General features: G+C 44.1%; 1 protein-coding gene across 2 annotated transcripts in view; it reads right to left on the bottom strand.

Moving 5' to 3' along the window:
• The window catches only part of SVEP1 (sushi, von Willebrand factor type A, EGF and pentraxin domain containing 1), an 881,565-nt gene that overhangs the window by 729,676 nt on the left and 127,200 nt on the right, over positions 1 to 24,689 (bottom strand). For both annotated transcript variants that reach the window (XM_069240886.1, XM_069240895.1), the window contains exon 2: positions 19,722 to 19,977. In XM_069240886.1, the coding sequence (XP_069096987.1) occupies positions 19,722 to 19,977 (256 nt within the window). The remainder of the gene's footprint in view (positions 1 to 19,721; positions 19,978 to 24,689) is intronic.

A 24,689-nucleotide genomic window follows, 5' to 3' on the forward strand; every position in this document is an offset into this window, starting at 1 on the left:
ATATTGTCTCTACCAGAAAAGGCGTTACCGAAGGTAAGTAACTTGTCCATCTGATAGAGACATCTAGTTGCAGATTCCTTAACTTAGAATAAATACCAAAGCAATACCATCCCTGAAGGTGGGTCTATGAACTAAGATCATACTAGAAGGTACTGCCAGATTGAAAGGGCAAAGTGACTGTACTTTCGAACCTGACTGTCCAGGCAATACTGTTTAGTAAACATGTGCAGAGATACCCACGTTACCACGTGACAGATGTCAGGGACTAGAACTAAGCATGCTAACGCAGTGGTGGCAGCTTTTGCTCAGGTAGAATGAGCATGCAAACCCTCTGGGGCCTGCTTTTTGCCCAGTGCTTAGCAGATCTTAAAGAAGAGGATGACTCATTTGGAGATAGTCCACTTCTGCACTGCCCAACCTTTCTTCACACCCACATAACTGACAAAGAGTTGATCATCCACCTGGAACTCTTTTGTATAATCAAGATAGAACGCCAGTGCCCTTTTTGGGTCCAGGCGGTGGAGTCCCTCCTCTTCCTTAGAAGGATGTGGGGGTGCATAAAAAGTAGGCAAGGTGAATGATTGGCCTACATAAAAGGGTGTAACCCCTTTTAGCAAAAAGGAATCCCTAGTGTGAAGCGCCACTTTGTCAGGATAGATGGAAAGGTATGGAGGCTTAGATGACAATGCCTGCAGCTCACTCACCCTGTGGGCAAAAGAAAGGCTGTTTTTAATGTGAGTTGCTGGAGGGGACAATTGTGGAGAGGCTCAAAAGAAGTGCATATCAGAAATGTCAAAAACAAATCCATATCCCATTGGGGCGTAATGAATGGAGAGGGAGGAAACATATGTGTATGGCCTTTGATTAACCTATTTACAGTAGGAGACCTAAACAAAGGAGGTTAATCAGGCAACCTCAAAAAAGCAGAAATTGCAGACAAATAACCTTTGAGAGTGACCATAGCAGAGCCCTGCTGGACCAAAGAAAGTATAAACAATAGACCCATAAAGAGGGGCAGAAAGGGGCCGACAGACTTGTCTGTGCAGCAGACCACAAATGTTTTCCAATAAGAGGTGTATACAATTTTTAGTGGAGGAATGCCTGTCTGCCAAGTTAACATTACAGACTTTAAGTGGAAGGTGAAAAGTTGTCAACTGTTGCCACTTAATCTTCAGACAAGAAGGTAGACAATGGACAGGTTCAGATCTAGAACCCTCCCCTGCTGCTGTAGAAGATCCTCTGAAAAGGGTAGTCTGATCGGAGGATTGATGGCCATGCTCAATAGCTCAGGATACCAAGCTCTTCATGTCCATTCCGGAGCCACAAGAAATACTTTGACCCAGTTGTTTCTGATCTTCTTAAGAATTCTGGGCAGAAGTGGTATGGGTGGAAAGGCGTATAGGAGGCCTGAGTTTCACTCAAGACGAAAAGTGTCTCCGAGCGATTGCCGCCGTGGAAACTCCAATGTGCAATACTGCTGACTTTGCACATTTTCTGAGGAGGGTAACAGATTTAACCACGGTGCTCTCCACTGCTGAAAGAGACCTTGCCCCACCCCTGGCTGGAGATGCCATTTGTGGTCGCCTTAGCATTGTCGACTAAGTTTGTCCACTCTGACGTTCAGAGAGACCGCCATGGATATGCCCTGCTGTTCCTGCCACATCCAGAGGCACAAAGCCTCCTGACATAGGGTCCATGACCCCACCCTGCCCTGCTTGTTGCAGTATCACATGGTGGTGGCGTTGGTATGTGAACACCTGCACTATCTTTCACTTGAGAGATGGAAGAAATGCTTTCAATGTAAGCTGGATCGCTCGGAGAGCCACAAGTTGATATAGAGTCCGCACTCTGCCGGAGACCACACAGCTCTGATCTTTGCCTCTCCCAGATGGCTGTCCCATCCCAGGAGTTACACATCTGTCACTAGTGTCAGATCTGGTTGGGGAAGGGAGAGAAACCTGCCTCTGACCCAATTGCGGTCCATTGACCATCACTGCAAATCTCATGCAGTTCCTTCCAAGATCTGAACCATGTTGGAGAGATTTCCTTGATACTGCGCCCACTGGAACGTCAGGTCATACTGAAGAGCCTGCATATCCCATGTGGCATGAGTCACTAGCAGGATGCAGGAGGCCATGTGGCCCTGCAGCCTTAGAGTCATTGTCACTGAAATGCAGGATAGAGGCTGAAACATTGGTATCATAGCCTGAATATCCTGGATTTACCTCTCAGGAGGATAAGCCCGAAGGTGCACTGTGTGCCGAATAGCTCAGATGAAAAGGAGCGTCTGAGAGGGAGTCAGGTGTGACGTCAGCGCGTATATAGGGAACCCCACTGAAGGCAGGAGGTCTGCTGTAGTATGGGGGTGGGAGAGGACAGCCTCAGCGAGCCTGCTTTCAACAGCCAATCTGCGACCACTGCTATCACCATGGTGAACACCCCAGGGGCACTGGTAAGGCTAAAGTGGAGCACAGTGAAATAAAAGTGCTTGTGGCCTACCGTGAACCACAAGTAACATCTGTGGGCAGGCAGGACAGGAAAATAAAAATAAGCGAGCTGCAAGTCCAACTGGCCAGATTGCTGGGTCCCTGATCCACAAGGTCGATGGATCCCACATCCCCAGCCACACAGGCTGGGCAGCATGCGAGGCACACTGGCTAGTCAAAAACAAATGTGGGTGGTCAGACCTTCCACAGACATGAAAGGGGCAAAAGGAAGACTGAGGGGGACGAGGGACTGCCGCAAGGCTCAATGATCTGGCCGGTGCACAAGAATTCTTGAAGTGCTTAAGCACTGAGTCTGCCTTTTCTCCGAAGAGACAAGTACCATCAAAGCGCATGTCCATCAAATTGGCTTGGAGATTCTCCAAAAAGCCAGGCATCCTCAACCAGGAGTGTCACCTGAGGGCGACCACCGAGGAAACCGCTCTGCCCAGTTAGTCGGTCATGTCCAGTCCACATCAGATCATGAAATTTGCTGCATCTCTCCCATCACCAACTGCTTAAGAGAGTACAGCCGGGCTTCGTCTGGGACCTGTGGCAGCACTTGATCAACCAAATCCCACAGCGTGTGGGGATAGCGGCCCAAAAGGCATGCAGTGTTCATGGACTGCAATGTAAGGCTGGTGGAAGCAAACATCTTCTTCCCAGGTGTGTCCGGCCTTTTGGATTCCCTATCAGGGGGTGTGGAAGGGAATGCATCATGGGAGATGGAGGCTAGGATAACCTAGCTCTCAGGGGTGGGGTGTTGCATCATAAAACTTGGATCGGGGACCAGGGGTTCGGAGGTTGAAGTTCCAGGATGAAGCACCTCTGTCAGGAGGTTAGTCCTGACTGCCACTGAAGGGAGCTCAAGGTCCAGGGCCCCGGCTGCTCTACATGCCACCATTAAATATGAATGTCCCTCCTCCATAGCTACAATAGAGGGAGGAAGAATGCCAGTACCTGGAGAAGTATGAAGACAGTTGGTTTCACCCAAGTCTGTATGACAGTCCATAGGTGTTTGTTCTTCCTGGAGCTTATATTCTAAAGGGTCCAGCAACCACTCCCATTCCTCACCATAATCTAGCCCAAAAGAAGGGGGCTGAGGATCCGACATAGGAGGCAAGGTTGCTGCCAGCATCAGAGTGGGCATCATACACTGCTCATCTGGCTCCATGCTGGAGTTGGCAATGAGAATGGGGATGCGTCACCCATGGGTGCGGGAGGCATCAGGGATTGTCGGAGTGTTATTGACCGACGCTGGTCCGGATCTGGAATTGGATTTGATCCCCTTGGCACTGAGGCTGAAGCCGCTGGCTTGGAACCTGAAGGGGGCCCCTTTTGACTCTCCGAGGCCAGAAGGCTCTCCAGCGGAGTCGGCCTGCCCAAAAATGAGGCGCATGGCCTCATAAAATTCTCAAATGTTGGGCAGAGGTCGCTGCGGCTCCTGGAAACTCAGGGAGGTGTAGAGTCAGCCTAGGCTCAGCCCAGGTCCTTGGAATGAGGCCTAGAGCACCAACACTCCCTGGTCTCATTGGAAACTGATGAGCAGAAGTCGAAGAACGCTTCGACTTCTTGCTCTCCTTCTTGTGCCTCGACTTACCCGATCGTCCCGAGGACTTGGAGTAGGACAATGATGGTGGAGGACTCTGTGACCATTCCTGGGACCTTCCTCTCGACGGGGACCTCGACTTGTGCAGAGTCAAGCTTCGGGTTGCCATCAGCTTCAGGGACGGCTCCCTCAAAGTCTTTGGATGCATGGTCCAAAACTCGAAGCACAACTTCGGGTCATGATTGTGCTCCAGGCACCAAAGACAGATGAGGTGCAGATCTGTCATGGACATTGCCCCATGACAGGATCCACAGGGCTTGAACCCAGTCTTCTTTGATGACATCCTCGATGCACCAGGAGTAAAACAACTGGCTGGTGCAGAAAGAAAAGAACTGACATAAATGCACCAAGGTAGTACCTATATAGGGCCCGTGACATCATATCTGACGCGTGGGAGATACCGATGACACTGAGCCGATCGAAGTCACCTGACGGCATGAAGGGGTACTACTCAAGAAAAATCTCTGAATCCATACTGACAGTTGGGGGAAATTCTAAGGTAAGAAATCTGCAAAAGATGTCTCTATCGGATAAAAACATTCATTATGTTTTTGAAAATGTCCTTAATTAAATAAATATATCAAACTGCACCATAGTGAACCGGTCATTACATATGGCATAAACTACCTTCTGCTGTACATCACAAGGATACTTCAAGTCACTGAGGAGCTCCATGTCGATACAGAGGAACAAGGTAAATTTCTTCCATAAGTTCATGGAACTCTAAGGTGACCCGCAATATCTCTAACATGTATGGCATGGCATAATTTATTTCTTATACTATATGCCTAAACTATCACCTTTACCACAAGCCACTTAAATCCTTGGTGCAAACTTCTTTCATATGAAAGAGAGACCATGTATAAAAACATGAAGAATACAAATAGAGTCTCTAATGCAAAATCAAGCACATAAAAAAGCTGTTAGATAGTTGTTGTAAAAGAATATTAGAAGCAGTTTAATAAAAGTCAGTTTTAAAAAAAAAGGCACAGTAGAAACAGGCAGAAAATTCTAAGTTCTATAATTGCCTAAGGAGTGCAAAAAATAAACATGTAACTACAAATATCTCTCTTCTGCTTGACATTGCACAGCTATAAAAAATGAGCAGGTGAAAGAAAATAAACTTTTTGTTTTCCTTCTTTGAACAGCTCCATTAATTATGTTCTGTGACCTGACCTGGATCTGGCAGCAGGCATTTTGATGTCAGAACTCATCTGTAATTCATAGGTGTGTCACAAGTAGCCGATTATAAAGAATCTAGAGACACATTTTTATACAGGGATTGAAGAGTCCAAATTATTAAGTATACAAGTTATCTAGAAACACATCGTTATCACAATCCCTTTTCAGTGTTACTCCAGCAGCCACAATCAGGACACTTGGTACCAACAGGTCTGTCGTGACAGACAGAACTCCTGTTGCCTCTTCACCAGGTACTGTCCACTATGTTAGATCGGTCAACAAGTGGACCTACAGAGCTAGGTTCTGGCAACATGGATGAAACTAGATCCCTCCTCAAAGTAATAGCCTACTTGAGTTTATGATCAGTTCTCAGATTTAACAAGTGTAGCTCTTCTGTCACTGCTCACTCTAATACATGTTTACCCTATTTATTCAGTTAGGGCTCACCACGCTATAACCAATCTCTGGCCAGTAGAAGGCACAGGGACAGAAACGTGCTCTTCATTCTCTTCTGCCTTCTCTTGTACAACCCCAGTAAGCAGCATTCAAGTTGTGGTTCAATCTGCCAACTATTCCCTCCATAACTTGTACCACCACCTCCCAGTAGGGCTTAAATATTGGGCGTAGCTATAACATATGAATGAGGTCTGTGTCATCTTCCTCATAACCTATGTCTGGTGCATCACAGGAGTAATATAACTTTTGTATCATGACTATATAACCCAGAGGTGCACCAGCTTAAATCTTACATTACTTGATGCTTTTTAGAGTTGCGCTTGCGAGAGCACGCACTAGCGCATGAGTCTTGCTTGCAAGACACAGTGGTTAACAAAAACGGCCTGGAGCCTGTCGGTCTTTTCTGTTCCTCTCTGTGGAGCAGGGACTAAACACTGATTGATTCAGCTTAATCAGTGCCTGTTCACTGCTCCCTATGTGATTGAGGTACTATTTTGTTCTTTTTAACTGTTAGTGCCATGCAAACAGATAATGTTGCAAAGATTTATTTTCTATAGTTAGCTTTCTTTTATTTTGCCAAGTCTTCTTTTCTCACTTTGCACTAATTTTTTCTTTTCTTTTTGCTCATAGGCGCTGTTCTCAAAACGTGATAATTGTCTTGTTATAACTATTGCAAAGCAACATTGTTTCGTTCTTATGTGTAATTTCTGAAATGATGCTTTAACACATGATTCTGCAGTACACCCAAATCCACCCCACTCCAATCCATGCCAATCCACCCCACTTCACCCCTCACAATCCACCCCACTCAAACCAATCCACCCCAGACCAATACAATTCACATCACTCCAATCCAAACCACTCACCCCAATCCAATCCATCACACTCCAAGCCGTTTGACCATTTCATCCCAATCTGCCCCACTCAAATCTAAAACAGTATGCCCTACCCCAATCCAAAACAAAATCTACCCCACTAAAATATGCCCTATTGCAGTAGAAAACAATCTGCCTCACTCCAAACCAAAATAATCTACCCCATTTCCAATCTGAAATAACCTGCCCCACTCCAAAACAATCTGCCACACTCCAATCTGCCCAGTTCTAATCTGCCCCACTCCAACCTGCCTCATTCCAATCCAAAACAGTCTGCCCACTCCAATCTGCACCACTCCAATTCAAAACAATCAACAACACTCAAGTCCATCCCACTCCAATCTACCTCACTCAAACCCAAAACAATCTGCCCTACTCCTATCTGCTCCACTCCAATCATATCCATTCAAATCCAAAACAATCTGCCCCACTCCAATCTACCCACTCTAATTTTCCCCACTCCAAATCTACCCCACTCCAATCCACCCACTACCTTCTCTCCCACTTCAGTCCATCCACCTCACCCCAATCCACCCACTCCATCACAAATTACCCTACTTCAATCCACCACAATCCAATCCAATCCATCTCATCCCAATCAAAACACCCCACTCCACCCCAATCCAAACTACTCCAATCCAATCAACCACAATCCACCTGATTTCAATCCAAAACAATCTGCCCCACTTAAATCTGCCACACACCAATCTACCCCACTCCAATCGAAAACAATCTGCTCCATTTCAGTCTGAAACAATCTGCCCTGCTCCAATCCAAAACAACCTGCCCCACTCAAGTGTGCATCACTGCAGTTTAAAACAATGTGCCTCACTCCAATCAGTCCCAATCCAATCCGCCACACTCAAATCCAAAACAAGCTGCCCCATTCCAAACCCCTGTTCTAATCTGCCCCACTCCAATCTGCCCCACTCGAATTTGCCCTACTTCAGTACAATCCACCTCACCCCAAGCCACCCACCCCATCCCAATTTATCCCACTTCAATCCACCTTAATCCACTCCAGTCCAATCCAGCACAATCCACCTCATCCCACTCAACCCCCCCACACCACCCCACTTCAATTCAATCCACCACATTCCACCCACTCCAATCCAAAACAATCTGCCTCACTCCAATCCACCCCCCTTTACCCCATTCTAATCCACCCCACCCTAGTTCACTCCATCCCACACAATCCAGTCCATCCATCCACCACACTCCAATTCATCCCACTCAAATACACTCCACTCCAGTCTAACCCAATTCATCCCACTCCAGTCCAGTCCAGTCCACCCCACTACAGTCCAACCCACTCCAATCCAGTCCAGTCCACCCCACTCCAATCCAATCCACCGCCTTCCAGTCCAGTCCAATCGACCCCACTCAAGTCCAGTCTAATCCACCCCACTCCACTCCAAATCACCACATTCCAAACCACCCCACTCTAATCCAATCCACCACACCCCCAATTCACCCCAAGCCAGTCTTGTTTATGTAGTCTAATCTACCAAACCTAAACCAATTTAATCCACCCCACTCCAATCTACCCCAACTCAATCCACCTAACCCTATTCCATCCACCCCATACAGTCCACCCACTACAATTGACCCCTTTCCACTCAATCCACCCCACTCTACACCAATCCAAATCAACCAAAGTCTACTCCAATACAATCCCACCAACTCCACCCTATTCCATCTCACTCCACTCTACGCCATTCCACTCTATAACACTGCACTCTACGACACTGTCTCCCTCTGAACTCTTCTCCCCTGTACTTAACTCCTCGACTCTCTACTCCCTCACTCCACTCTAGGACACTTCATATCACTAACTTTTAGCCATGCTGAACCGCAGCCATGCTAGTGTGCAGCATGGAAAAAACACATTGCCAAAGCCAATAGCTCTTATATAAGCGAGACCTATTGCCTTTTCCAATGCTTGTTTAACATGTTGGCAGGCTTTCCTTTATTCATAGTGAGACAGACATCTCCCACAGTCCTTTTGTAGCTCCCTCCTTAGTTCTAGAGATGGCATTATTTATAGCTGTATGCAGGAGAGATGCTGTGTGCCAGTTGCCCGTCAGCAACAGTAACTATTTGTGATTTGCTCCTAGTGATATTTGTATTTCTCTAAAAGTTAGGAACCGGATCACCCTCAAACAGGTATCAGTGCACCCTCTGTCCCCATATCCTTTGAGTGACTACTGCCTCTGTTTGAAAGGCAGGGAAATGAGGAAGGAAAATAGGGAGGCCTAGGTACTTTTCCTCTATTCTTCCCAATATACTTTTTGTTTTTCATTTATTAAATGCAAGTAAACCCTACAAATAAAGGTATCAATTAATAAAATCACATTTGCATATTAAATGATAATGTCAGGGGTGAAGAGACAAACCAAATACATTGGCATCACCTGTACTTGCCTAGAATACAGGCAGGTAGGCAGAAAATACCACTAACATAAGTTATATGCCCACAGAGAGATAGACCTCAGTTAAAGCAGCTTTGAGGTGTGTCAGACATAGCATTAGGTCCGGAGCAACTAGTTCATAACTCCCAAATGGGCACATGGCATCAGCCATATGTTCCAATAAGCGAAGTACCAAAAGGAAGACTTAGGTAGGTAAGCCTGCAGTTGTCTCCGAATGTCTCTTGGTCTGGACGTGGGTGACATAAGGTCTACATATAGTTCCAGCTGTACATTGCAACAGAGGAGGGAATCAACCCACTGCCTGTATTTTTGTGATCTCCCTCTGCCCCAGCAACAGGTCATATGACTCTTGGCCAACTGGAGTACCAAGAGAAGAACCTTCCCTGCTACCCTCCCCAAGAGAGTGATCTTAGGGTCTACAGAGGTTTCCCCATCTGATCAGTATAGGGAAAGATGCGGAAGACATTGTGACGCGAAGGGTTAATTAGCTTGAGCAGTGTAGATGAGTGTGATGCCTGTTGAACCCCCCCCCCCCAAACAACGTGGAAAAGTTCATATTATTTTCAAGCTTGTTTGTGTAGAAGACTCCGTCTCAATCTTGAGAACGAGAGTACAGGGAGAAGATGGAATTAAAACAAAGGCTGGAGAAGGACAGAGCAGCCAAGTACTGATAACATAGCTAGAAAATGCCAGAATGAGATATAATCCAAGCTTCAAGTTATTTAAGCACTGAAGTGTAGGTGAGGGATTTAAAGCTCGCAGATGGAGTTGTGAAAGCTGCCATGGCCCAGCGCTGCCTCCCTGTTTTGCTGACCGTGATGCTTGAAGGGGAGAGAGGTCCAAGCAGGCGGTAGAGGGCTTCCCAGCAATTCATGGACTAAGTTAAGTTCCACACAGGGATGAAAGGCCTTTGTTTCTCTGCTCTATTATTATGACTGATTATTTATGCTTGCACTGTGTTTATAACGTGAAGTATTCAGCTTGTTTATATTTTGCTTTCTAAACCTCGTAGTGTGAACCTGCTACAGTAACTGAAACATGCATTTTGGTGTGCAGTAAATCAAAGCTTATCTGAAGTATTCAGTTTGTTTATATTTTGCCTCCTGAACATTGTAGTGAGAGCCTGCTGCAGTAATTGAAACATGCATTTTGGTGTGCAGTATATCAAAGCTTATCTGAAGTATCCAACTCATTTATATTCTGCTTCCTGAACATCGTAGTGTGATGCATTTTGGTATACAGTTAATCAAAACTTATATCTGTCAATGAACTCTTTGCTTATATATATATGCATAGATGCTCTTTGTAGTGTACTTATATATAAATAGATGCTTTTCATTGCTATTCTTATTCTACTATTGTTAATGTGCTAAATGCCTACATTTACCTGCAGTTCTAGCAAAGCTAAATTGGATTTATAATTGGCGTGTGGTCCTTCATTGAGCGTCGTTATTGACTTATACCGAACAGGTGTCAACCAGTCACCTAGATAAGACACCATCAATCAGAGTTGACAGGGTTATTATATCGTCAGTGCAGTATGCATGCACTCTACTAAGCTGCTAGGCCAAATGCAAAAACACTCCCTCTGACACACCACTTCTCTCACAAGTGGGGTTCTCCTGTAGGATGAGCTTCCACACTATCAGCGGGGTGTAGTAGGCTATCTGGAGAAATTTAAAATGAATGATATGCAGCTACTTGTAGAAGACATCACACTTTCTCCGGCAAGTTTAACCCCAACTCCTCTCTCCAGACAGGTTGAGAGCTCGGAGTGACCTCGGTGGGCTACTCCTGAGCCAATTTGTACAGATTCGAGATTAAATGTTTAGTGGAGATTGGCGTTAAAAGCGTCTCCAAGGTTTGGAAACAGACAGGCTCAGAGGGGAAATTAGGGTCTACTTTTTTGCTAAATTTCCGCAGCGGATAATTCTAAAGGGGTATAGGGCGAGCCTCCCTTAAACTCGGCTAGTGTAATGAAAGTAAAGAACCCATATGATAAAGATCATCCCAGCGTACCAAGCCTCAATTAGTCAGCTGGGATATAGCCTTAGCTTCATGAGTTAATGGCAGTAGAGGGTGATAGCTTAATGGCAAACATATTGTTAACTCCACATCTATTTACACCAGAAGTACCATGTCATGTAGTGGCTAGGTTGATATAGTCATTGAGATATTTCCGTCAAGTGATATATCGCTTGATATAGTGACCCTGTACCTCTGAAGCCTGTAATGTAAAAAAGGATGACATTTTTCTGCTGAAATTTTTGTGTCAATGGTGGAGATAAAAGGTAGGATCTCTGTTACTGAACGTGACGTGGGACCCTGCAGAATCGAATGACAGCAGGTGAAAAGTCAGACAAGGCGCACAAAGACAGCTACAGATGTGCCCTAGATTTGAAGGTTGTGCATTAACCTTAATTGCCAATATAAAGTCTAAATTTGGATATTTAGAAAATGAGGCCGAATCCTACAAGATCAGCAAATACAGAGGACATAAGAATGTACAAGCACAATGCCTACTCCAGGACGTGGTTTTGGGAAAATTGACACCTGCAGTTCTTATGTGTTTTCTTTCATAGTGGTGGCATAAAAAAACACCATTAACTCTTTTATTCTCTTAATCAGAATTTTGTGGCCCTCAGTGGCGTATTGCACAAAACCAATGAGGAATATCACTCAAGGCCTTTGAGGAATCTTCCTTTATTGTTACCGATATGCTTTTGTATCTCTCATTGGTCTAAAGCCTAATGACAGTCATGCAAGTAATTGCATTGTTCCACAACTGTTTTCTGGGGTTTACTCTAGTGTAGGGGTATTTTGAGACTGGCCAGTAGTTGATGAGGATCTGTGAATCAGTATTATTTTGTAATGTAGAATAGTTGCTCCATTAATCATTCACAGCTCAATTAAATAAAACATGACTAATCCTTAAAACAAATCTTTAATTTTGAATAGCAGAGCGCATATTAGCCAATGAATGTATTATAAAATGTAACAAAAGAATAATAAAAGAGCAGCAATGAATATCCAATGTGATCTCACGGGTCTCACGTGTATAGGTTACCTAATGTCTACTGCATATGTCACAATAGCTATTGCCCTGTTAGTTAATGAGGTACTTGTGCTACACTAGTTATAAAGGTAATGTACATCCATTAATGTATCATTAGCACTGTAGCACTCAGTAGTATAAAGGTTTCTAAAATTGTTTCATTTCGTTATCCAGTCACTGTATGTAGAAAAAGCTTCTGATAATATTGTTTTGTATTACACAAAACGGTTCTAAAGAAGTGAATTTCTGCAACCTTAAACAGTAGGAATTATTATTCAGGTCTACTGTGCTTATTGTATCAAAAATGTAAGAATAAAGAGGCAGGATGGTGACTTTTGACTTCCTGGTTTCTAAGCTTCACCTCAGTCCGCTAAACTTCCTACCACACAGGTTTGTTGCAGCGTGGAGCATTAGAGTGCAGTGATGGCTACCGCTAAGCTTCCTACCACGCAGGTTTTTTGCAGCGTGGAGCGTTAGAGTGCAGTGAAGGCTACCGCTAAGCTTCCTACAACGCAGGTTTGTTGCAGCGTGGGGCATTAGAGTGCAGCGAAGGCTACCGCTAAGCTTCCTACAACGCAGGTTTGTTGCAGCGTGGAGCGTTAGAGTGCAGTGAAGGCTACCGCTAAGCTTCCTACCACGCAGGTTTGTTGCAGCGTGGAGCATTAGAGTGCAGTGGAGCATTAGAGTGAAGTGAAGGCTACCGCTAAGCTTCCTACAACGCAGGTTTGTTGCAGCGTGGAGCATTAGAGTGCAGTGAAGGTTACCGCTAAGCTTCCTACCACGCAGGTTTGTTGCAGCGTGGAGCGTTAGAGTGCAGTGAAGGCTACCGCTAAGCTTCCTACCACGCAGGTTTGTTGCAGCGTGGAGCGTTAGAGTCCAGTGAAGGCTACCGCTAAGCTTCCTACAACGCAGGTTTGTTGCAGCGTGGAGCGTTAGAGTGCAGTGAAGGCTACCGCTAAGCTTCCTACAACGCAGGTTTGTTGCAGCGTGGGGCATTAGAGTGCAGCGAAGGCTACCGCTAAGCTTCCTACAACGCAGGTTTGTTGCAGCGTGGAGCGTTAGAGTGCAGTGAAGGCTACCACTAAGCTTCCTACCACGCAGGTTTGTTGCAGCGTGGAGCATTAGAGTGCAGTGGAGCATTAGAGTGAAGTGAAGGCTACCGCTAAGCTTCCTACCACGTCGGTTTGTTGCAGCGTGGAGCATTAGTGTGCAGTGGAGGCTACCGCTAAACTTCCTACCACGTAGGTTTGTTGCAGTGTGGAACATTAGAGCGCTGAGAAGGCTACCTGTTTCCAATGCTCTAGTCTAAACCTAACACGTTTCACAGGTATCACAGACTCCATCCTTCCCCTTTGAAAATTGTGTCGGGCGACCTAGTTGGGAGCAGACAGTGGGTAAAATGGACTACTACCTGCTCTCCCCATTTTCCCCAAATTAGTTTTTAAAGCAGCACCTGTCCTTTAAAAGGACTCTGGCTGTTAATTTTTTTTATTTTTTATTTTTTTTAAGAAAATGCTCCTGTTTAGGACTGCAAATGCCGGTATGAATGTCTGCCCTCCACTGCAGCCCGTGTCTCTATTCGCAGCCAATCGCCAATAGTGACCACCTAATTAATATATTAATATTCAATAGACTATTTATACCAGTCGGTGTACTATTTGCACATCGTAGTTTGTAACGAGGGTTTATCACATCGCACCCTAAATTCACACTATAAAATCGCACAAATTCCTAGATGCATCAGTTTGCCACATCTGCCCAACTCTATACCGCTTCCATACAAGGATGTCAATTCATTGCCAACAATTTCCCGATGTAAAACACCGCATCTCTTAGAAATATGCATTACTGATGAAAAACAGATGATTGCAGAGTGAACAACAGTTCGGAAAGCCAACAATCGTGCAATTTGTAACAGCCTTTGAAATGTATTGTTAAAATAGTATTTGCACATTAAGAGTAATTAACAGTTCAGACCCTCCTCAAGGTTGTACAATTGCAACAATAGAACAAAGTTTGAGTTTAGTACACTATGGCAATTTTTCCAAGGAACTGCCACCCACAGTTTACCATCACGGACCCTAGGTAAAATCTCAGATTATTGTCACTATTTAAAAGGAAACATCTTCAATTTAAAAAAAAGATTTTGTCATCCATGGACGGACATCTCTCAAAGCTAATTATCAATCACTGACGTGCCTTGCTTTCCGTTTATGAGTACTACTGCGTGTTTGTTAACACGTGTTAAGAATTTGCAAAACTCATGGGGAGGCTATTCATACAAATTCAAACAATATTATATTTGACTCCAAAGCAAATATATCATGAGCTTTTGAATGTTTCCACAGTGGGAGTCCTCACACGAATGACTGATCCAAACCTTTCCTTGATGGGGAAAGTAGGCAGCTTCAATCGCCATGGTTCATTTTTTAATCTCTATTTTTTTATACTGAAAACATCGTATGGTTTGCCATGCTGCTTTCACAGACTAGGAAAACATAAGGGTCTAATTTAAATTCTTGGATTACAAGCAGAACAAAACTAATCAAATCTGTATGCTACTCTTCTTTTTTCTTAGCAGCACAATAATTGATTTAACTGTAGGTGGAACTGAGAAACCTGAACTACGTTGGTCATTTCTGTTTTTTTCACAGTGCTTTGGTGCGTGTCTTTGTGCCATTCACCAACTTTGTGGAACAAAATACTCTATCCGTTCACGCAAGCGTGGCTGGTTCTAAACTAAAGAGACTGTAGGCACCAAATTGAGTGGGACAGATAGTAAACACATGTACTCAGAAACGGTCTTGTGGGCTAGGGAAAGGAGTACGCCAAAATGCTATAAAATCCTTGCACCAGAGGTTACATGCCTTTACCATCACTAGTACCAGAGGCAGGCAAATTGAAGACACTGTCTTAAAAAATTATGTGGGGTACATAACAAAAACTGTCTGACGCACAGCTTCCTCGTGCCAGCCTGCCTTCAAATGTCCCATTACAGACCACGAAACAAGGAAGGTTCCTCCTTGCAGAGGAAACCCTGACAGTAGTCTCGCTGGGTGGTCCAATGGGTGCTACAGTATTGTTGGCGCCCATCCACATAGCTCGGTCAGGGCTGCTTGGATGTTTGTCAAAGCAATCCCACCTCTGGTTTTTGTCGAGGGGCCTGACAGACACAGTGAGAAAGCTCCCAGATTCCCACAGTAAAGTGAAGGGGGTCCCTTCATCACACCCTCGGAAAGCAACATCAGATAACATAACCAGTATTTATAAAGCGCTCATTCACCTCGTAGTGTATCTTGGCATTGATTAATAGATGCTTATTGTTCTCCAGCTCAATGGGAGTGATTCGCCAGACATGCAATCTTAGACGGCGCGCCTGGACTTCAGACAAGGGCACCTTTTCATAAAGGGTGTCTGTAGGTAGCGCTTGACAGACAGAGATGACGTACAGTAGTGCACAGCACAATATACATCAGGGAGACATCACATAATGCAAACCCTGGACTCATGTACTTGGAACAATAAGTTTGTCAGACTCTTTTAGAGAGCCACGGGCACGTAGGGGTTACTGGGCCGAAATGGGGTGGTTGAGGCCTTTTACTCCCCAAGTCCCAGGGGCTGGTCTACCATGGATCCTGAGCAACTGGGCCAAGTACCCCTTCAACACTTGACTCTTAGTAGCGATAGACACGCAATCTATAAGGGGAAGAGCAGATAAAGATTAGTGAACACAGCTCATAAATCAAGGAGCGCACAGCATTATCAATACATCAATGTACAGTCAAGTACTTATTTTTATAATAAAAAAAGTATTTTATTTCTAATTATATGCATTCAAAGAAAGATTATGACATTCATAAGCAATAACACAATTCACTTTGGAACGAGGCTCTAATGTTTCACTGGCAAATCCCTGGCTCACCCTCTCCTCATAATGTGGTTAGGGTTATTCCTCATTCACTGATGTCCACATCCAGGGAATGCTTACTGGTAGGCCTTAGCTCAACAGTCCACTTCGACTCTTAGAAAATAGTCAAAAGTGTTTTGGGTGCTGCAGCAGCCTTAGCAGTGTGTCCCCCCGGGTCCTGTAGGCCTGTAACCAGTCTTACCTTACCTGCTTGGTGAGTCCATCTGCACGTATGAGGTGCAGCAACACCCGCCAAGCATGGGCTCTTCTTGAACTTAAGCAGGGCTCTGGTACTCCTCCTGCATGGTAAGTTCTGTTCCCCCCAATTGGGAAGGGGGTTGATTCCAATGCTCCTGATCTGCATACTAGCAATGTGGCGATGCACCCACGGGGTCCTCCTCAATCCATAGAGGCAGGTCAGGCAAAACCCTCGATGTTTCCTTTGACCCACATGTCACACAGCTCCAAGTTCTAGGGTGGCGGCCCGATCCTCAAGGCACAATTAGTACTGGCAGTCCCTCATGGCATACGGTGTTGCCACACACTTCCAAATGAGGTGGCAGCCCTTACAACATGGTAGACTGTACCACAGCGTCCCCTCCTGCATATGAGATTGCTGCAACCCTGCAGCGCAGGATTAACTCAGCCCGCACAGCATTTCGCTCATGGTTTTTTTCATGGCAGCCCTCTTCTGGCATTTAGGGGTCACTGACTTAAATCTGCACATGGGCAATGACTGGATCTGTGCAGCAGTTATCTCGTCACACTTCATCTGGGAGACCTCTTGATAGGCCTCTCACATGGACCTCACTCCCTTTAAGGCTCTCCTCTTCCTCAGAGGGCACACTGGTCTTGGCAAGCAGACAGGCTGCGCTGGTGCTCCAGGCTTCAAAATAGGTGGTCTCATTTAGCCTGGGCGATGTCTTCTCACCTAGTGGGAAGACTAGCAGGCCTTGGCCCCCAGTCCTGATCAGAGGCAGAAGTCATGCAGAGCTCCCCCTTCTGACACAGCCCTTCTGGCTGCTTGGATGACAATTGTTTGTCCCCTTCTCATAGGCCATTTCCAGACACCAAATGTGATTTGAATTTGAAGCTTTTGGAAAGAGTTCTGCTTCTTTTAAAGTACATTCTTCTCCTGTTCTTCTTCCTCTTGAAAGGCCATCTGTAACAGCAGGAGAGGTTCCGAAGTGGATAGGCCCATAACGCATGCCATGGGAGTAGCTAGAGTTCACACCTGGATGTCAGCCACAGTGATATGTGTATCAAAAGGTTAATTTTGACTCCCAGCCCTACTCTTCTACTCTAAGATTCCCTTATCAGCCCCATATTCTTGCTGAGAAGTGTCCAGGCCCCTTCCTTTTGAGCTCTCACTGAATCAAAGAGCACCCTTAGAATAGGGGAAGTCTCTCTCTTCCTTCTCTAGTGTGTCCCACCGAGTTCAAAGGAACACAGCAATACACAAATCTGTCTGAAGAGATTCCTTTATCACCACATGTCTTCACCAGGCAGGCCTGGGCGTTCCAAAATGGCAATCAGCATTCTCCATATAATGTACTCACTGTATACACACAGCACACACACTGTCCAGCACTGTTACCTCCATGTATTGTGCCAGGACAGACACACACATATTCACTGCACACATTCACGTTGAACACACTGCACAACACTGCACCCTTCATGTGTTGTACTTCTCACAGATACACATGCATTCAGTGCATACAATCACCTTGCATGCACTGCACAGCACTACATCTCTCTTGTAAGGTACTTCTTGAAGGTACACATACACGCCGTACATGCACTCACCTTGCACACAGTTGTACTGTACCCTTCCCAGGCACACATAAACCCACGGCAGTCACTACCCTTGCACTGCATAGTACTTCACATCTAACTGATGTTGGACAGAGGGCGAGTTAAGCACATTGCAGCAGAACTTTAAAAAGGGGAGTAAGCCTATAGGCCTCACTCCAGTGACTAAGGTTAAAAAGGACCTGTTTACTCCTACTGATCACTACACAGTATGCAGCCACAACCATGCTCATGCTGCTTAATTAGTGAAGGGATAGCCTTTGACCAACATGAGGGTATCGCTTTGTGTGCCCCTCACGGTCCACCAAGACCGCAATCCATAAGACAGGCCCATGTCACAGTGCACACGCATGATCGATGTTTTCCTATGACTACAAAAATCAGCATTAAGGATTCAGACAACAGTAGAGTCCAGCATTTAGAGCAGGAGTACACTTCTATTACCATACACAGGACTTTTCAGTGCCAACAAAGTTCAAAGGCGAATTACAACTATCCATAGGCATTGGTGTATTCCTGGCACCCTCTCGTTGTTTCCCACTCACTCTCTCTCTCACTTTCACCCTCTCCCTGACTGCCTCTATTTTTCTCCTTCTTTTTGTCTCTCTCTTTTTTTGACTTTCTCTCACTCTCAACTCATTCCTCAGTCTTGTACGTTTTACCAGATTTTTTATTTTTTATTTGATGATCCATGATGTAAGTGGGCCAGCATCCATTATCAGTCATCATACTGCGTGAACACCCTCTGCTACCCTACAGTACACATTTAAAGTGACATGCAAATTTTTATCACAGTATTGTGCTAACTTACCATAAACACAATAGCATACTTGAGCCTACTGCATATGTGTAAAGAGCCGCATACTTACATGATGCATGTTCTCAAAAAGAATCAGGTGGCAGGTATGGTTATGTGTCATACTGGACACACCTATGGAATATATATTAAAACTAATATATATTTCTGATTTCTTTTTATCAAAGGCTCAATTGAACTCAAGGGAAGTATTTGATAAATTGATACAATTTTGTTCACATGGATGTCTGGACGATTATGGAATAGCTATGCCTGTCTTGTTGCAATTTTCATAGGTCTACACGTTTTTTCTATCAGAGTAAAGATAATTGATCTGCTTCAAAGGGGATTGGGACAGTTTTTTGTAAAGTAACCTACTTCTCATAGATGCATTATGGATTGAAGCCAAACTAGTGGAAAATAGGTTTATTGTATCCCTGGCTTTCACTTGTCAGGTCCATTTCTTAACCAAAAGACAGACCAAAGTTTGATAAAGCATTTTACCAGCAAGTGTTCCAGTAGCCATGCTTACCAGGCAAGCAATAGAAAACAAATGCAGCCAGAACATCTTGTTGATTTGCCTCTGCTCTCTCTGATTGATTTACATTGGTCATTTTAGTGACTTGGAACCCACCAATCAAGGCATGAGTTTTCACTTTCAATTAAAAACTATCAGCAATGCCACAAGCCATTCTGAAGGATCCAGGCTACTGCACAGCAGCTTGTCTTAGTCTATGCAGAATTAAATAACTGGTTCTCACAACTTCTCTTGATACACACCCCAGGAAATGTGTCAACTTCTTTTTCATTGCTAGAGACATGGTTGATAACCTGCTGTTGTTGACCACTGCCTACATACCCTGACAAAAACATATTTAGTAATAAAAAAGCTACTTCCCTATAAGAGCAGTTTTACAGCTTGAAGGATTTTCTAGATTCACATACTGTGGATTATTCCATAGTCAAGAAGATGGATGCTGAATTGTCTCCTTTTTTATCCTTTCTCTATTTTTTGGTTGCGGTTCTGGCCATTGTTGAGTCATTAACTATTTGTTACCACGTCCCTCAATGAATGGAACAAGGATATTGTAATTTCTATTGTTCTAGGTACCTTCATGGAGAGCTCTTCGAGCCAAAGCTTCAAACTCAGCGAAGTTGTGCAGCACGTAGCAGTGCTCCTCCTTTGGGTGCGAAGCCATGTCATGCAGCTCACGGATGTTCCCCTGCCATATTCCGAAGGTGAAGATTTCCACACCAAGCTCCCGCAAGGCCATTGCAACAGGCCGGGGGTCACCGCCATTGGAATAGCCGTCAGTGATCAGAAAAATGACTTTTGTTGAGTTCCCACGAGAGTGCCGAAGTATTTGCTACAATTGAAAGTAGAAACAATATATATTAATAAAAGTAAACCTCAAAGAAATATTCACGAAACAATCGTAGAAGTATATATACCAGCAATAAGGAATATATCCCATTAAAAAATTAACGACACATTAGGTGAAAGGAGGAAAAAAAAGAATCCAAGGAAAGAAAGAGAGGGAAAAAAAGGAAAAGAAAACGAAACTTCAGATAGAAAATGATCAAATATAATATTAAATTATATAGAACAAAGATTGCCTTCCACATGTAATTATACAAATCTTCTTCAACACTTCTAATATGCGTAACATGTTACTAATTAGCAAACAGCACACTATAAACCTACGCCATTTCCATTTATTTATTAAACATTTTTAAGTCAGTATATTTCTTTTTTTTCACTGTATTTATTGATTTTTCAAGAAAGAACACATAGCCATGCCATTACAATATTCTGACACACTGCTCAGCGCGTACGCATACAGCTGGACATTAGTTCATGGGTAGAGTCAGTTACCAGCACAACAATAGCTTATGATGGACACAAAGAGGTCCCATATTGCACGGCTGAAAACAGAACAATCAAAAAATGTTATAACCATATAAAATAATAATATGTTAAATCTGAGTGAAAGAAAATATAACAAAGAGATAAGATGCAGCATAGTTCACCATGACAGTGTACAGTATGCATAATCTATTACCCTATGGATAATCTCCAAACATCTTGAGACAGCACGTGAGATTTCGGCCCCCTTCAGAGTCACTGGAGTTACAGAACCACACCTCAGAGTTAAGTACCACCGGAACACTGGAATTTTAAAACTATTTTATTTATATTGTGTACAGATCGAGGCAGATGGGCCCCTCTCTCAGATCACCGCCCAAGTAACCTCATCCAACTCCAGTCCCGGCCCCTTCTGCACTCCAAAATTCCATATGATGGCTTAAAGGATGTGCTAGGGGTCTCTAAGAGTCTGTATTTTTAAGAGTGTAATTTATTTTTTTGTCTCCCTTCCTTGATAAGTGACTCAGCTGGTGTGAGATCCTAGTTGCTCATTTGTGTCTCTTGGGTGCTGTGGCCTAATGCTGCAACTGTGCTAGATGGAAGATGTTACCTAGGTTCAATGCCAAGGTGCAACCCAAGTCATGTGGGGGAGGTATTTTCCTTTCTTATAAAAGTCCTCGAGGGAGCCATGGATCTATGCAACCAAACTCGGAAGCCTCGGTCAGTGAGTCATGGTAGGAAGTGCAGGTTGTTCAGAATCGGGGACAGTGTGTTATGCCCTTTCGGGGTGGACTTGTGTAATACTTTAAAAGCGTACAGCGAGTCTAACCTACCAAATGCCTATTCTGTGTCTAAAGAAAGCAGCACAAAGTTAGAAATCAGAATAGTTGTAACAAAGCACGGCTTAGAAACTCCTGCTGGCCCTCACATGAAATCAGAACTCTCGCATTGAACTAATCATCGTCCCCAGTGCAATTACATCCAAAAGCAGTTTATTGTACGTGCTGTGATTTACTCTGCCTGGCATGGTCACATCTAATGTGTTCCAATAAAAATCCATAATTGCCCTACTGTCTATTCATGCCAAGTAAAACAGGTAAATTAAGACAATTAACTCAGGACTATAAGAACAGGATTACGATGCAGAAGAAATGAAGGCACTATACTAACAGTTACTCTATAAAACATAACATAGTAGGTGTTGAATTCTTGGATTTAATCATCCATTTTCTCTAACATAAACCCCTCACTTCTTGTAAGAATTTTCACTATATTTAAGGACACATTAGGTAGATTTGATACTTGATACAAAACAGCATAAACTCAGAATGTTAGCATTTCATCAAGCACCTTTGGTCAGAATACCTACTGCATTTTTACACAGATGTGTGTGCTGAACAACAACTAACAGTTACAAATAAGCAATTTTCGACTAGTCAGTTAGTGTAAATGTTGGTTTTGCATTGCTTAGTCGATGCAAATGCCGCTTTTATACTGGTCGGTACAAAGTCCTGTACAAAATTGCACTGTGACAATTTAGCATTAGGTAATATGGCCACAGATGTCTGTGCATTGTTAAATAGTTGCTTGCATGTGATCGGGAGCAATAGAATTATTTCTGTTACTAGGTTTATTTCTCGATTCACTGAAAAAAACAAAGGTTAGAAGGACATTATAGTTAGGCTCACATTTCAAGCCGACAAAACCATAGAAATTCAGTAATTATAGTTAGAGTTACCTAAAGTAACTATAACTCGTGCCCTAAGGTAACTATAACTCGCGCACCCGCCATGTACAGTTTTTTCCCTAATTTCTTTTACTGCAAATATTACACTGATATTATCAAGGATGTTATCAAACATGTCATGGGTGCCGTAATTTGTGCGGTAATTAGCAGTGCATGGCGAGGGCATGAGTTATATTTGCTGTAGGGCACGAGCTATAGTTACTTTAGGTAACTCTACTTTAAATGCAGAATTTCTATGGTTTTGTATGCTTGAAATGTGAGCCAAACTATAACAGCCCTATAACCTTTGTTTTTTTCAGTGAATTTCTATGTTTAAAAAAAAGCTATTTCCTAACTATAACGTCATTGTAACCTTTGTTATTTCAGTGAATTTCTATGTTTTTTTAACATATACTAATACTCATTACATTAAGTTAATCTAACCACCATATGCATGGCCGAAGGCCAGACCCTGGGTCCGACCCCCGATAAGCACCCAAACTTGCACCGTGCACGGTCTTCACCTGTGCGTAGAGGCGGTTCCGGCAAGACATGGCCTCCAGCCAGACCCTTCAGCCAACTACCCCTACCCACTTAACCCATGCTGTACACAGGCTTTTGGCTGTGCGTGACAGGAGTTGACCGCTGCCTCTCTGGGTGTGAGAATAGATGTGAGAGGGTGAATCAGGGGGTGAGAGTGGCTGTCAGATTGTCTGTCTGGGTGTGAGAGTGCTTGCATCAGTGTTTTAGTGGGTGCGTCAGTGTGTGCGCAGGACTGTGAGTGAGTGCATGAAGGTGTGAGTGAGTCTGTGCATGGGTGTGTGAGTGTCTGAGTGAGTGTGAGTGGGTGCATACGTGTCTGAGTAGGAGAAACTGATTGAAGGAGAGAAAGAGAGAAAGAAAGTGAGTGGGAAAGAGATAGAGTTTATTAGGTTTTAATATCTCATATAGTTAGAATGAGATATCTGTGATCAATTTAAAATAAAAAAAAATATTTATTATCTTAAATAAAATATTGTTTTCATTTAAAAAAAAAAAAAAAAGGGAAATGAATGAGTCCAGCTGTACTCAAACACCCAAAGCTCAGTGTGAAGATCTGTGACCTTCGCACTGAGCTTTGGGGATTGTTTTCTTTTTAAGCCCTTTATGGGCTTTCTGGGACTGCAGGGGTGCCCACAAGAGCTACCCCGCGGTTTACTTTTGAATAATTTTTTCTAATTCCAATAAAATGCCCATATGGGCAGCCAAGCTACAGCAAACAGCTATGTCCCGGGGTGGGCACCCCGGGACATAGCAGGAGCCGGCCCTGGAGTCTGAAGGTCGCCAGGGCCATCAGTGGCTCCAAGAGAGGGGCCCTAGGGCTAATGAGGGTCTGAAACGGACTCCCTTTCCATTGTTTTCTATTTGCCCCAGGGGGTGGTGGTCCCTGGGGCACGGGGGTGCCATGGGCCATCCCCATTTATCTATATACAAGCCCCAGGAGTGGTGGTTACTGGTGTGCTGGGGTCGAAAAGGGACCCCCTTTTAAAAAAAAAAGATTTGCCCCGGGGGTGGTGGTCCCAGGGCAGCAGGGGGGCCATAGCCCCCCCCAATATTAAAAAATGAAAGTTTTGGGGAGGTGGCGGAGGCAGAGAGGCCCCACCACTCTAAATTATTTATGCCCCAGGGACCTGGGGGCCTATAAAAAAAACAAATTCACAACTCTCATGAACTTGTGGCAAAAAATAATTTAAAAACATTTTATTTGCTCTGGGGGGTCCCTCTTGGATCTCCCCACCAGTGCTAAGGGGTCAAAGTGTCCCTACCCTGGTCCCTTTTATTTTATTTTTTTTTTTTTGCTGGACCCGGCTCAAGCCAAGTCCCAAGATGGCTGCCAACACTTCCTGGTTTGAAGTGTTGGCAGCCAACTAGAGCCGTGCATTTCCATGCACAAGCTTGTCTTTCTTCGCGAATACTTCGCGGCCAGAGCTATACAAATTTGAATTTCCCTAAATTTCTCAAAAACTACTGAATGGATTTACTCCAAATAAGCAAAAACGTAATCTGCATACTGACGGCTAGTTTTCTGCCAAATTTGGTGACATTCCATCCAGTAATTCAGCCTGTAGTCGTGTCTAAATAACCCTATAGAACTTAACATAGAAAACGCAGCATTTTTTAGCACCCTTTTTCTCAGCCTCCACTTGATGGACCACCCCGAAACTTTCCATGCACAACAAGAATCACGGCAATGCTTTTTTGGGAAAATACTGTGAAGAGTCGTCAAACAGTTGCCAAGATATAGGCATGTCAAAAATGCTTTTCCTATGGCAACATGGTCCCACCTATAACTACCTACTGGCGACCGTCAGTGGGTAATATGATACCAGCGCAACTGCAGAGTGGAGTCACAATGATCAGACCACAGAAATTGTGCTTTGGTACAAAAAGGAAACCCTTCATTTTGCATTTTTACGCAATAATAATTGGAGTATTTTGTTTTCTTT

Source organism: Pleurodeles waltl, chromosome 1_2 (assembly GCF_031143425.1).
Source record: "Pleurodeles waltl isolate 20211129_DDA chromosome 1_2, aPleWal1.hap1.20221129, whole genome shotgun sequence".
Taxonomy (NCBI): Eukaryota; Metazoa; Chordata; class Amphibia; order Caudata; family Salamandridae; genus Pleurodeles; species Pleurodeles waltl.